This window comes from Ahaetulla prasina, chromosome 3, assembly GCF_028640845.1.
Source record: "Ahaetulla prasina isolate Xishuangbanna chromosome 3, ASM2864084v1, whole genome shotgun sequence".
Lineage (NCBI taxonomy): Eukaryota > Metazoa > Chordata > Lepidosauria > Squamata > Colubridae > Ahaetulla > Ahaetulla prasina.
The window spans coordinates 206784985-206800508 of record NC_080541.1 but is presented as its reverse complement, the minus strand read 5'-3'; the positions used below and the strand labels follow the sequence as shown (position 1 = coordinate 206800508).

Below are 15524 nucleotides of genomic sequence, written 5' to 3'. Positions count from 1 at the left end.
TTCTCAAATCCTACAATTTTCCTTTATTTCCATTCAATCATGTCTAGTTTTCAGAGACTGCTTGGACAAGTCCCTGTAGTTTTCTTGGCAAGATTTTTAAAAAGTGCCTTCCTAGGGCTGAGAAGAAATTAGTGGCCCAAGGTCACCCAGCCAGCTTTGTGTCCAAGGGGGAACTAGAACTCACAGTTTCCCAGTTTTTAAGCTGATGCCTTAACCACTGTTCCAACTGACTGTCACAAGCAAATATACCAGAATTTTAGTTTGTTTTAAAAGTTAAACCTTTCATGATAAAATCCTGTCTTTGGAAGAATATAATTTCTTTAACAATATTGGCACTATAAGTCTTCCCATTGTCTTCACCCCCCTAAAAAGCTGGCTTCCTTCTTTTTTAAAAAAAAAAGAAGGAAAAAAGCTAAAGTTACTTTTCTGAATTTTGATATTGCTAAGCCATTCCCTGTAGGAAATCAGTGAAATGTTGCTTTAACAGACTTCTAAAAATATACCTTTGAAACTCTATAGTAATAAAATATTTTTAAGTCAGGAAGATCAGTTAATGTTGAAATTTGAACAAAACCATGAAGGTCCATCTCCCTATCCCCCCTTTTTCAGAAGAAAAAGGATAATTTCTACCAGTTGGCACAGCATTCATTTCCTGAAACACAAAGCTGGGTTTCCTACATTTGTTTCCGGTGTGCATTCCTGGGCCAAGGCTCCTGAAAGCATCTTTATAGAGAGATCAGTTACAGCCTCTGGGGCTCCGTCATTCTGTCTGACTGAGGCCTTACAGTAACCGAGGGGAAATTAAGTAAGAGGTAGAATCTGATCAGATAACTTGCCCAGGAGAAGACATGACCAAGTGGCCTTTAACCCCCCACAAAACACCTCACCACTTCCCAGAATGTGAAAAAAAATGTGTCCATCAACTACATTACAAGCAGCTGTTCACAAGGATCCTGCCATCAAAATGAGACTTTGAAGTATGGGGGAAAAGTAAGAAGAGTCTCTTTATATATCTCCGTAGGTCTGAAGCGGCATTAATCAATAGCCTTGTTGGCCAATAAATTCAGATGAGTTTATGAGTAAGGAGTGTTCAGTTGCTAGAAAGTTACAGGAACGCTAGCCAATAATTAGAGGGCTGTAGCAAGATTATTGTCTTATGTATTGATATAGAATTTCATGGCTGGCATCAAAGTAGTGATGAGCTTTTGGGATGAACAAATGCCGTGATCTAGTTTGCTTTTGTTCTGATGTTTCACCAGAGGCTGTGGTTGGCATCTTCAGAGACAGAGTGTGCTGCCTTGTGGTGTACCTCTCTATGTGCTTCTGAAGATGCAAGCCGCAACATCAGGTGAAACGTCAGAACAAAATCAAACTAAACCATGGCCATTCAGCCCCAAAACATATCACTGCTCCACTGCCATCTTATGCTGTGTAATCAGCAGAATTACCCTGTGGTAATCCTAGGAATTGCCATTATGGAAGGATCATTGGAGATCTTTTGCGTTTTTAAGAGAAGTGTTTACAAGTGCACAGATGAAATAAGAACTATGCAAGCAAGCAAGCACCTACAGAGAGGCAGTTTTTGGTTTAATGCCGGCTGTGGTTTACACAAACCAATGCCAGATTGCTAATTGGCTACCCCATTCCTAAAAGCCACATGCCTTTCCCTTTTATTGAATCTAGATTCACTAATCCATCAGCTAAGAATAGCATTTTAACAACATGTCACTTAATGCCTGGAATAACATATGTAAATATCACAGTCACATTAAGCAGCATGCCAGCTGTGCCCTCTTTTTTCAGTTTAAGGGCAAAGGAAGAGAGAGATTTGTCAACCCAAACCATTTTGTTGTGACTTAGGCCCAGGTAGTTATTACCAGACACAATCAGTCCTAAACAAACATATTTTATTAGAACAGTTGAGAATTACTGCATTCTCAGCTGAGTCCAAAAATAATTCCAAAACAAATTCTTCAGAAAAAGTCCTTCGGCCTTGTCACAAACCTTTGTCCTCTTTAGCACCCTGCCAAAGGCTTTTCTTGGCAAAGCGCCACGAAGTTCAGAAACAAGAGAAGATGGCTAGAAACAAATGTAGCAATGTTGCTTTCCTACAAAGAGCCCAAGAGCCATTGCTGCTCTTTTAAGACTTATGGGAGGGGCCAATCATTTCCTGGCCTTACTCCCGAGTCGTCCTTTTTGCTTTAGCTGCTTTTGCCTTCTGGCAGCTCTTCACATGCGTGCACTAGGAATAGGCTCCTCCTGTTCCTCTGCCTCTCTGCTGTCTGGCTCTGGAGACTCCGGAGTCCGTGCATCGCTCCCAGATGGCCCTGGCTCCATCTTTGCCTCTGACACAGAGCCCTCATCCGGGCCTTCCCCAGAGTCCAGGATTGGGCCATGGTCCTTCCCATCCTCCTCACTCTCCGACTCCACAGCTAGCTCCACGGGCTGCTGGCAGACCACAACACATTTGATCTCAGGGACTGGATTTTTGGCTTACCACTTTTTCGTGCATGTGGTAGAAATCCCTGCATAAAAGTCCTTTATTCGAGAAGCTTAATCCCATCTTCCTCAAATAGTGATTTTACTAAGTTCCTCCTCACCCAGCATCACCCTTCCATAATGACTGTCATGTGCTCACAGCAAACTCATAGTGTGAATATTGATAGGTAACCAAAGCAATACGATTGACAGAAAAGACAGATACCATCAAGGGAAATTCTTAAACGTGCCCAATTTCTTAAAAGGTGAGACATTCCCCCACCCCCAGTTCACCCCAATGAGAACTTTGTTCTCACTAGTGGAAAAATGCTGACTAAAAAGTGTGAGAGGGGGGAGAAAAAAGAGTAGAAATTAATGAGAAATTATTGAACGTCTTGAAAACTGGCATCCCTGAGGAAGAAGCAATCCATGCTGCATTTTTTGGGTTGCAGCTCCTTTGTGCAATTTATATAGAGGTAGTCGTCAACTTACTACCAGAATTGAGCCCAAAATTTCCATTGCTAAGTCAGACAGTTGTTAAATAAGTTTTGCCCCATTTTACAATCCTCCTTGCTACAGTTGTTAAGTGAATCACAGCAGTTGTTAAGTTAGTAACATGGTTGTTAAGCGAATCTGGCTTCCCCATTGACTTTGCTTGTCCGAAGGTCGCTAAAGGTGATCACATGACATCAGAACACCGCAACCGTCATAAATGCATGCCAGTCGCCAAGTGTCTTTATTTTTATCATGTGACCATGGGATGTTGCAACAGCCTTAAGTGTGAAAAACAATCATAAGTCACCTTTTTTCAGTGCCTTGTAACTTCAAATCAGTGGTGGGTTGCCCCTGGTTCAGACCAGTTCTATACAACCGGTAGTAAAACCGGCGGGAGGCTCTGTCCACTGACCCAAACATCATCAAAACTCTTCTGCGCATGAAGAAGAGTGCATACCCGCGGGGAGAATGCGAACCGGTAGTAAAGGTAAGTAGAACCCACCCCTGCTTCAAATGGTCACTAAACGAATGGTTGTAAGTTAAATTAATACTACCTGTCTGTCAAATAACATTGCTAAAGCACAAGAAGCAAGAAAAGCTTGCTATATGGCCTGGGTGTCAAGCTGGCAGCCTGCAGGCTGGATGCGTCACATGCAGGCCACGCCCAACCCAGCTCTACACGTGGGAGGACATCGCAAAACATCACGTGAAAGCAACATGACATGGCGAGTTTGACACCCGTGCTATATGGGAAGCTAATAATGGCCTAGGAACCTTCACTGATACGAGTATATCCTGAAATTAATCTTCTATTCCATATCTTATTAGATAATATTTGGCCCACACACTGGGCCGCGGTGTGGCTCAGGCTGTAAGAAGCCTATTATTAAAACACAGCTGCCTGCAATTACTGCAGGTTCTAGTCCCTCCAGGTCCAAGGTTGACTCAGCCTTCCATCCTTTATAAGGTAGGTAAAATGAGGACCCAGATTGTTGTGGGGGCAATAAGTTGACTTTGTAAATATACAAATAGAATGAGACTATTGCCTTACACACTGTAAGCCACCCTGAGTCTTCGGAGAAGGACGGGATATAAATGTAAACAAAAAAAAAAGAGATGCAGAGGAAATATTTGGGTGTCTTAGTTTCAGAGTAATTCATTGGAACTCACAGTGAAAGATAAATTGATCCTGACACTCAATAATCATTGTATTCATAAGTTGTTATTTTCTAAATATTTTCTATATTTTCTCCTGTCCTAGCAGCATGGTTGACGTTAAGGCAGAGTATTTTTCTTTTCCTTTCTTCATCATGGGGGGGAAAAAGATTTTTTTTAAAAAAAAGGTTGGCAACAAAAAAAAAACAATGTTGGTAGTTAAAAAACATGCATTAAGAAGTTTTTAAAATTTATCCAGAGAAAAATTATTTAATCTTCCAGGGATTGTACTGTATGTAGCTAATGGAAAGCATTGGGACAAAAGCTAATTCACTGTCATTTTATTCTTATTTCAGTGTACCTTTCAGGGTGCTGAAGTTGCTCGGTCATTTACTTTTGAGATTCTCGAGCAGTATTTCTCAACCTTGATCACTTCAAGATACGTGGACTTCAACTCCCAGAATTCTCCAGCCAGCGTGCTGGCTTCACACATCTTGAGGTGGCCAAGATCAAGAAACGCTGTTCTAGAGGGACAGGATGAAAGGAGAGCAAGATTGGGAACCTCAGCCTCATGGATAGGTCATTCTCTCCATTGCTATCATATTCCCAACACCAACCAAGCAAAGCTGGCTGGGGAATTCTGGGAGCTGAAGTCCACCAGGCTTAAAGTTGTCAACGTTGGAGACCCCTGATATAAACCACACCTGCTAGTCCCAGGTGTTATCAAACTAGAAAGTCACTTCTAGCCAAGGCAAAGGCTGAGGAATCCAAGAGAGGAAATGGTACAGTTAATAATCGAATTGCTTTCTTCTTCACTTTGCCTGTTTCCCTCCTCCCTCCTGTTGCATTCGCTTGACCTCTGAACCCACTAGCTCAGCAGTCTATCTGACCTGTGACTTCTCTTGTGCTTAGGTGGCCCTGGTGCAATGGACGGAAAGTGTTGGCTTGACTCTGGTTGGAAGGGACCAGGCTTCTGTGCAGCTGAGGACTCCTGGTGGCCACATTCTAAACTATACCATCCTCCAGATTTTCCCCTTCACATACGAAAGTAAACGAATGGGGATTATTGTTCGGGTAAGATGGATAGGCACATGGGGGGAAGCATTCTCTGTAAATTGGAGTGAGATTTCAGGGTTTTAGGAACCAATTTATTGTGGGTTATACAGTCAGCCAAATATTTAGACTGGCTTTGGCATTTTTTACTACCTATCAAGTCCTTCCCAAGGGTCTGGGATAGGCAGATGTTGCTGCTTAATTATATTAATGATATTGTCACAGGATGTAAGCTGTTCCAAGTAAAGCTGCCTTTTGCAATTGACAGATGGAGATTTTGTCAATGCCAATGGTATTCAAGTGCTGCTCCAGATGTATTGTTATTATTATTTCTTTATTAGGATATTTTGTAAAGCAGAGCCTGGTGCAAAATATGTAATTACCTATAAATGATTCACATATCTTCTTCTTTTTGTTTAAATTTAGGATTAACATATGGACATGTGTGTTACACATGCCATAATATGTAAATACATCCTTTTCCTAATCCCTGACTTATATAGTGCTCTTCACAAACTGTTGATGGAATTATGATCTGCATAATGGGAATGGCTGGTAATAATTGCTATAACACTCCTCTGGAATTTTAATACTAAAATATTTTGAACAGAATAAGGCTCATAGTCATTCCATACATGTATATATACACATATACATATACATATACATATACATATACATATACATATACATATACATACATACATACATACATACATACATACATACATACATACATACATACATACATACATACATATATATATATATGTAGGTCTTTGGTTATTTGGGCTGTCTCCCGCGTAAAATTGGAAGTGTCTTGGCGACGTTTCGACGAAGTCTCATTCGTCAACTTCAGGCTGGTGTTTACAGCTTCGTGCTCCTAGCACCAGGCTGAAGATGACGAATGAGACTTCATCGAAACGTCGCCAAGACACTTCCAGTTTTACACGGGAGAAAACCCGAATAACCAAAGACCTACATATAAACACCCGCGAAAACCTCAGAATCATACATACATACATACATACATACATACACACACACACACACACACACACACACACACACACACACACACACACACACACATACATATCTGCCTGTTTTTCCAAGCTGCTTTCATTTCCTCAGGTTAAAACTGCTGTTTTTGATAATCAACTAGGAATCAAAAATTTATCTCCAAATTTGTCTCCAAAAGTACTGCAAATTTTCTAAGACCCATTGGAAGAATCTGATCTGCCTTCTAACCCCATCCCCTTGAATTTGATTATATTTCTTTCCAAGTTAATAAATTCTTATTGGGTTTTCCAGCAGTGGGGAAAATGCTCATTGATTTTTTTTTTCTGCCGTAAGAAAAACCCCAGTTTATAGAGAAGATTCAGAGAGACTGGAATTATTGAATCTTCGTTTTCCTACACTTCCTACCTCCTATTATCCAAATCATAATTACATAGTAAAAGGTAAAGATTCCCATCGCACATATGTGCTAGTCGTTGCCGACTCTAGGGGCCAGTGCTCATCTCCGTTTCAAAGCCAAAGAGCCAGCGCTATCCGAAGACGTTTCCATGGTCATGTGGCTGGCATGACTCAATGCCAAAGGTGCACAGAACGCTGTTACCTTCCCACCAAAACTGGTCCCTCTTTTTCTACTTGCATTTTTACGTGCTTTCGAACTGCTAGGTTGGCAGAAGCTGGGACAAGTAATGGGAGCTCACCCCATTACATGCTGAATTTGAACCGCTGAACTGCCGACCTTTCAATCAACAAGCTCAGTGTCTTAGCCACTGAGCCACTGCCTCCCCTCTATTTCCTACATATGCATGCATAAATTGGGACTGTTTTTTGTTTAAGAGGATAAAAATACCAAGAAATAACACGTTGATGTATGTGATGTGGAGAAATAGGAAGGGGAAAGGATGGGCAATCTCACATACAAAAAGTAATAAGATTTTGGATCATGTTTGTTTTACTTATAATCTTTGTGGCCGAGTTTAAAAAAAAAAAGGCTAAATACTTTTTCTAGATTCTCTAGCTGCCTTGCAAATGGTAAAACAATTAGCAATCTCCCTCTCCCTGAGTTTTATAGCATCTTCTTCTTAAGAGGGGGCTGTTAAAGATTTGTCCACTTTTATAGTATCTGATTCCAGGGATCCTGTTATAGCCAACAAGCTGGGCAAATAAGACAGTTGCTGCCTCTTATTGGTAGAGAGGTAGCTGTTTGTTCAACCACAAAAACTTTCCAGTCTCTCTTCTTCTGAGCAGTTGGAATGGAGAATGTTTTTTTTTTTTTTTTGCAACTCAGAAACTGCTATTGTCATGTGTCAAGTGGGAGTTGGGGGAGGGAGGGAAAGGCCTTTGAACCTTGGCCCAAAATCAGACTATGGTGGAAAAAGATGTGGTTGAGAAACAATACAACTGGCAAATCTTTCTGCAGATTTATACTTGTAATCGTGCCATATCATGGGAATGTGCTAACCTCCTACTGAACCTGGTGAGAGGAAATGACTAATGCAAGGAGATAGTTGATATGATATTTATATTGGACGAAAGATCTAAACGCTCTTAAAACTAGTTCTGCGCTGCAGGAAGTGGACTTTCTTGTTAGTTTCCTATCAAAAAAGTTATTAAAACATATCTCACCAGTTTAAACGTGTAATGCACAAACATTGATATTAATTTGTGTTGGAAATATTTTAGCGTGCTTTTTTCCCCCTGGCACCCTTGTATTTGAAATTGGAAGTCTGATAGATGACTCCATTGTCGTAGGTCCTTTTGTCAAAGATAACAAATAATGTGCCACTGCCATATGTAAAAGCCATTGGTATAAATAAGCTTATGGTGTTTATCTTTGTGTTGGTTTCCAGCCTCAAGATATTACAGTGCTAAAGAAGATTGTTGATCAAGCTCATATAAATGTTTTAAAAATAAAAAATAAAAACCAGAGAGGAGAAGGGAGAGAAGTCACATTAACTCTTTCTTCATCTGAGGAAAGAAATCATTTGCGTTCTTTAGTAGGTCTACTCTACAGCATCTATGGAGGAGAGAAATTTTGTATTTGGTCTCAGTGTTAAATCACATACTATTGAGAGGTCTGCCATTCCCATCTCTACAGAAGGCATGTCTACAAGCCCAAGTCTCAACACCAAATTCAATTTCCTTTCTTTCCAATAAACAAAGGGACTGCATCTACCATTTGGGGGGGAGTAATGGACAGGGCAATAATGCTAGGTGACCAAAAGATTTTTTCTTTTTTCCCCTCCTTGGTTTTGGCAGGAAGAGATTTTTTGGTTTTTGATTAAGGCTGAAAATGTACACTATGTGCCTCCTGCATTTTCTCAAAATTATGGAACTGTGATTTCAATATTAGTTAATTGTGAGCAGAGGTTTTGAGGTTGTAAAAATGAGATTTCTGGCACTTTTGTCCCATTCTAGCTTCTATAGCCTTTTAGAGATTTCCAGAACTTTTTTTGGATGGTTAGCCTCTTTTCACTCTGTTTATGTTATTGAGATACTATAATCTTCCTGGATTTGCATCAAGTCTTTTCTGTTAACTTCAACTGGGTTTGTTTTTTCATCTGGCTGACTGACAATCAGCTTCCATGGATAAGGATGGATTTGAAATGAGTCTTCAGTTCTTATCTAACATCTTAATCACTGCTCCACAATGGCTCTGGGGGAATCCCAAAGATTTTAGAAGAAAAATGTGTTCGTGGCTGAAAATCATTTAGGGGAAGGGAGAAAGAAAACAAGATCAGTCCAGCTGTAGAACTTGTGCTCAAAAGAGGAGTCTACAGAATCTGAACAGTATACATATTCCTTATTTATAGACCAACTAATAAATTTCTCTTTCTCAATATTCTCTTTGGATTCAGTGTAGTTAATTCCAGTTAGGTGAGTATAGGATTTTAGCCTTAATCCTGTGATTTAATACTCACCAATTTCAAATGGATTTTTTTTGAAGAAAAAAAAGAAGATAATGTACGCGTGTGTATTTTAAACCTAAATGTGAATTAGTGTAATGTTTTATCCTTTGCAAGAGAATGACTGGAATGAGGAAAAAGCAGCGAACCTTTTTCCATGCAAAACAGTGGGAACCTGACCTCAGCCTGGGACTTCAGCCAGTAACACCTGTCATTAAATAGAACAGAAACAGAAGATGAGAAAATCTACCTATTCGCCCTTCTTGATAGAACTTACATCATCAGATTCTGTTTATTTTGTTCAAACACATAGAAAATTAACAGGTTCAAGCAAAAGGCTAGGGTAGAATTGATTTCCTCGATATGCTGATTTTATATGTGGAGAGTTTGGAGTTTGTTTTATGGTAGAGCATTCAGTCACTGGAGCACTTGCTTCAAGCATAAATTATTCATGGACGTACACAGATTTATTATTTTGATTGATTGTTAGTGTTAACTCCTAGACGCACTGAATTAGTAAGGCATTCAAAGGCTATTTAGTCTACACCCCAGTGATATTAGAAGTTCATAGTTATACCATTCTTCATAAGTGGTCACACAACTGCTAATCTTCAATAATCTTCAATAAAAGCTTTTCTGCTTCCAAAATTATCTCTTCTACTGCCAAACACCTTACATAAACAGAAATTTCCAGCATTTAGAACAACTCTTATGTCCTGTAATCTTAATTTGTTACTGTAGGACATACTCTTTGGAGAAACAGAAAATCTATTTCATCTTCTATATGACAGCCTTGCAAATAATGGAAGAAAATTGCAATTTAATTAATTGTTTTTCAGGCTAAACGAATCTTAGAAACTGATATTACGGAACAAACAAGATAATACATAAATGACATATGCACACCGATTTTTTTAAAAAAATTAGTTGCATGAGAATGATCAAAAGAAGGACCATTATATACTTTGTGGAAAGAATAAGACCCTTTCCCGAGTATCCCCTCTTTTTAAAAATAAAATGATGGTACAATGGCCTTTTTTTATAAAAGAGACTCCCTGACTCCTATACACTGTGCAAATTGGGGAGGGAAGAAGATAGCAATTCATAGAGAAAAGCTGTTGTACATTCTTCTAATTTTGGCTTGCTAAGATTCCATGTTGTTGTTTTTGCAGTGATGCAAAACTTTTCTTTGGTGCTCTAAAGCCATGTTTTTGAACATTACCATTTCTTCTTCTTCTGAATTGCGCTACCTTATTTTCTTTGGAGACAGCAATTTTCCTTTTACTGATTTATGGATCTTCAAATTAGGATAACAAACAATGACATTGAATTGATGTATTATATGTTTTATGAATAGATTTCTGTATCTTTCGTATCTGTACTAAAACAGGGCGCCTGAGATTTTTCCCCCCCCTTTTGTCATCTCATTTCTTTCTCTTCCCTGTTTTCTGTCTCTTTCAGGATGAATCTACAGGAGAAATAACATTCTACATGAAAGGGGCGGATGTGGTTATGGCAGGCATTGTTCAGTACAATGACTGGCTAGAGGAAGAGGTACAGAACAGCAATCTCAATGTTGTGTCTTTTTTTTTTTTACATTTGCAAGTGTGAAATTAGCATTGTTACCACCAAAAAATCAAATCATGTTTTAAGGTAAAATAGTCAAAATCTTGCAAGGTTTTTCGGTTGAAAAGATTGCTAGCCCTTGATATAAAACTGTAACCATTATTTTGAAGGTGACTTTTAAAACTGCAGTTTCAATTTTATTACTTGGTCAACAAAACTATAGTGTTAATATTATGGTGCAATTCCATAATTTGGAAAATTTTTAAATTTTATTCTCTGAAAAAAAACATCAGGGACAATTCTTATGCTAATATTTTTTTCCAATGGCAGATTAGCTTATAAGAATGTGTCTGTATTCCTTTATAGTGTGGTAACATGGCAAGAGAAGGATTAAGGGTTCTTGTAGTAGCAAAGAAATCCCTGTCTGAGGAGCAATATCAAGATTTTGAGGTAAGCAAATTAAATATGAAATAAAGCTCAAAATGAATATCCCATTTATGTCTGGAATAAGCAGGGCAGCGCTTAAATAGGTTAAACCGTAAACTATTATGCTTGCTGTTTCCTTGGCAAAGATGGAATTAGCCACAGTCCATCATGCATTGACAACTTCCAGACTTTATATATTTTATAAAAATTTATATACTTTATAAAATGTTCTATCTAAAGGTAGAACATTTTGGAAAATGGATGAGTGAATTGGCTGTATAAAATATATACCATTTGTATCTTATCATTTTCATTGGGTGTGGCCAGTGGTGAGCTGCTGCCAGTTGTAGCAACCAGTTCTCCCAGCACCGAAAATGTGCGCACCTTCTGCGTATGTGCATGGCCTTCCATGCATGTACGCGGCTTCAAAAACACAGTGATATAGGACGGGATAGCACCGGGGCAGGAGTCTCAACTACCGGTTCACCTGAATCGGTCTGAACCGGCAGCAGCCCACCTCTGGATGTGGCTGTTTTACTATTCCAACCTCACGAACTGTTTCTTACTTTTAGAAAATTGTGAGTAGTCTTTTCTATATTTGATGCCCTCCAGAACAGAATTTTATCTTCCATAATTCCTCTAACCATATGGCCATTGCCAAGAATTTTGGGAGAAAGTCCATCCACGTGGAAGGCATCAAGTGTAGAATAACTAAGATGGCTTACATTGACACAAGATGCTTAACTTGGTTGGTAAATTAACCTATATTCTAGGTACACAAAGCACGAATAAAATAATCCAGTGGGCTGGATTTGCACCACACACTTACTAAACCGTTAAAACACCTAACCAAAGTAAATAGTCTATCTAGGCATGCTGTGCAAATGCAGTCTCTAGATCTTTAACTGGTCTGGTTAAGTGAGTAGTGCAAAATACTTTATAACACATATATCAAAGAAGGATATAGGGCAGACAGAAGGCACGAATAAATTTTCATAAGAAGATTTAAGGATATTTACTCATGTAGTATGGCTGTATTGCTATTATCCTTCTCATCTTTTCTACTACCTTTTCCTGTAGATATTTTATGATTACATTACTTTATTGTTTGTACATAAACAAACAATGTTTGTTTGTACAATCTATGTACACGGAGAGTTTATGCACTGGAGACAAATTCCTTGTGTGTCCAATCACACTTGGCCAATAAACCTATTTTATTCTGTTCTGTTCTGCTCTACTCTACTCTATTCCTAATCCTAATCCTAATCCTAATCCTAATCCTAATCCTAATCCTAATCCTATCCTATCCTACGTTGCATGACAAGGGAAAAGGCATCCATATAATCCCAACCAATTCTAGCTAGCAGAGTCAGCGTACGAGTTGCTGCACAGCATGGAGGGCACCTATTGGGGAAGAACATCTTGCATTGTCTTCTTCTCCACCACCCTTGATGATACTTGATTTATTCCAGGATGTTGAAGGACTTATGGCATGAGGGTTGCTTTGGATGTGCTCCTAGTGTATCAGTGGCAGCCAGCTGGCAGCTCAAGGGCCACATCAAACTTGTGGATGCCAGCCAGTTGACTCACCATTCTCCCATGTTCTTCTCGCAGATAAAGATTCTTGAAATGTGGGCCAGTCTCTTCCCATCTGGCTTTAGGAGGGAGGGGAATACACACACACACACAGAGAGAGACACACATACAGAGGCTACCCAACCCATATGTTTCCTGCTCTTTTCCTCCTCTTCCCTACCCTATAAATGTGCTGGCAATTGCAAGTAAAAGAACATATTTGCTTCCACACCTAGTTTTTTTTTAAAAAAAAATAATTGCCCAGTTTTTTTAAATGAAAGGGATACTTTTTCCCCTGCTGGAGCTGCATTTTATTTAATCTTCTCTGTCTTCTCTGAGCCACCAGGGGGCATCGTGGTGATACAGTGACTTTGTGGGAAGGCATGGTCGATCCAAAATTTTTAATGTGTCTGTGTGCATGCTTTTAGTTTTGTTGGACACGTTAAGAAAGACAAAAAGATAGCTCCTTAAACCCTGAAAAGGCTTAATGCACCTGATTTTTGTCTTGGGGGTGGGTGAATTAAAAAAGGAGACCAAAAATTATGCTGCTGAATTTTAGCTTTTTGCTGCCAAAACCGAGTAGCATGATCTAGCTGCTTTAAAAATAGAGGTGGGGACATTGCTGTTGGCTCTTGGGAAATTGTCCCTGCTTTTCCTTATCCATGGTACTTTGTTCTGATGTGAGCTAAGCACTTAGTGAAGGAACAAGTAGTAAAGGGATGTGTCTCTCGTGATCTTCCTTAGGCCCGCTATGTCCAAGCAAAATTAAGTGTCCACGATCGCTCCCTGAAGGTGGCCACAGTGATTGAGAGTCTGGAGATGGAGATGGAGCTGCTGTGCCTGACTGGAGTAGAAGATCAACTACAGGTGGATGTCAGGCCAACTTTGGAAACTCTGAAAAATGCTGGCATTAAGGTATGATTGAATCAGAAATCAAAAGTGTAAGATTTACTATTCCCCCTCCCCACCCCCAGTGTACTAGTCTATGGCTGAATAAACACGACAGAATTATAATGAGCAGAAATGGATGATTTCTACATCATTAGGAGCACCTTAATAAGGCTGTCAGTATATAAAGCACTGCAGGTAATCCTTGCCTTACTTACGACCAGTCACTTAGCAATCATTCAATGTTACAACAGAACAAAAAAAAAAAAGATACAAACCGTATTCAAAGTTCTGACAGCTGACACTACCCCCCACAGTCATATCACTTGCATTTTGGGCATTCAGCAACTGGCCCCCATTTTTGGCTGTTTACAGCTTCCTACAGTCATATGACCACAATTATTATTTTTTTGGCCAGAAACCAGCATTTACATTTAGTTTCCAACAAAAAATGTCCATTGTAGACAATGGCTTTGCTTAATATCCATAGAAAGACTCACAATCATAATTCTTGACACCGTTGTGGTTGTAAGTTGAGGACTATCTATATCAACTAAATGCCTACATTGTTTTACAGAGTCACATCTCAGAATTCTGGTTTGATATTGCTACAATCTTTGGTAGAAGAACAGCATTTCCCCTTAATTAATTAACAAAATAAATTCTCTGAGCAGAATGTTCCACTGGAATAGGAACTATATTCTATTCTGCTTGTAAGCAGCAAATTCAAGGATTTGACAAAGGTGGCATTACAAAGCCTTCCCACTGCACTGGATACTGCTGCTTATCTGACTTTCCTGTTGCACACTTTTCCAGGATATTCAGACAAGAGTCAGGGCTACTGTCAGGCAAATATAAATAAAAAATATATAAATATATGATATAATGTCACCTGTTTAAATATAACCTGTTTAAAATAACCAAACAGCAGCTGAAATTGTCATCAGTTCCATTAAGAATGTGATTTCAGAGCCAGATATTTCTAAAGGCAGAGAGATTGATGGCCCAATAAAACTTCCAAGGGAATGCATTTTATTTTATCTATTCATTAAAAAAAAAAAAATTCCATTTGTATTACCAGCTAGATGGCAACACCTAGCTGACCTTGGCTGATTTTTAAAAACTAACTTGGTCAGAGCTGATTAGTATCGGAATGGGAGTCTTCCAGGAAAGATTGGCTGAAGGCTAGATTGGGAGGTAGAAGAAGAAGAAAGCAATAGCAAGCCAAGAAAAATACAAGGATGTTTCATGGAGTTTAAAAAGAATCAAGCTCAAACTGAAAGACCTTTACCTTCTGTATACTTTTATAGTAGGCACTGTTAATATGCTATGTCAGAGGTTCCCAATCTTTTTCGCCCGCGGCTCCCCCGGAAATCCGACCTGCAACTGCGCATGCGCACCAGACGCGCCCGCGGCTCCCCGGAAATCCGACCTGCAACTGCGCATGCGCACCAGACGCCCCAGAAATGGCGCATCAGCGCCGGACCCAGCGGGCGCAGATATTCCGCGGCGCCCCCATGACGATAGCGCGGCTCCCTGGGGAGCCGCGGCTCACAGTTTGGGAATCACTGTGCTATGTGGATTCCCAGAATGACTGAGAGTTGGGATCCGTCTATTGAGAGAGCACTTGTACTGGGAAAAAAATTTGTGGCTTAGGAATCACACCATAGCTAGCATTTCCCCATGTCAGGAAAGCAAGCTTTTTAAATCAGCTTATAACTAAGGTACCTGTCTCATCCCGAGTAACATGTAGTTCAGCTGATTTCATTATTGTCAGCATTATCAAGCAAACTGGACTATCTTATACAAATTTCAATGTGTATATAGTATAAAGAAAGTACTGAATTGTGTTTCCTATTGGCTAACATGAAGCCATGTATGATGTATAGAATGCTTATCTGAACTGATGGCCTGAACGTTTGTGAAAAAAGGGAGAATGGATACAATATCCAAGATGTAGAG

At 39.5% G+C, this 15524-nt stretch overlaps 1 protein-coding gene across 4 annotated transcripts in view; it reads left to right on the top strand.

Moving 5' to 3' along the window:
- ATP9A (ATPase phospholipid transporting 9A (putative)) overlaps window positions 1-15524 on the top strand; it is a 101363-nt gene that overhangs the window by 53888 nt on the left and 31951 nt on the right. For all 4 annotated transcript variants that reach the window (XM_058176266.1, XM_058176265.1, XM_058176264.1 and 1 more), the window contains 4 exons: window positions 5041-5202; window positions 10566-10658; window positions 11037-11120; window positions 13419-13589. In XM_058176266.1, the coding sequence (XP_058032249.1) occupies window positions 5041-5202; window positions 10566-10658; window positions 11037-11120; window positions 13419-13589 (510 nt within the window). The remainder of the gene's footprint in view (window positions 1-5040; window positions 5203-10565; window positions 10659-11036; window positions 11121-13418; window positions 13590-15524) is intronic.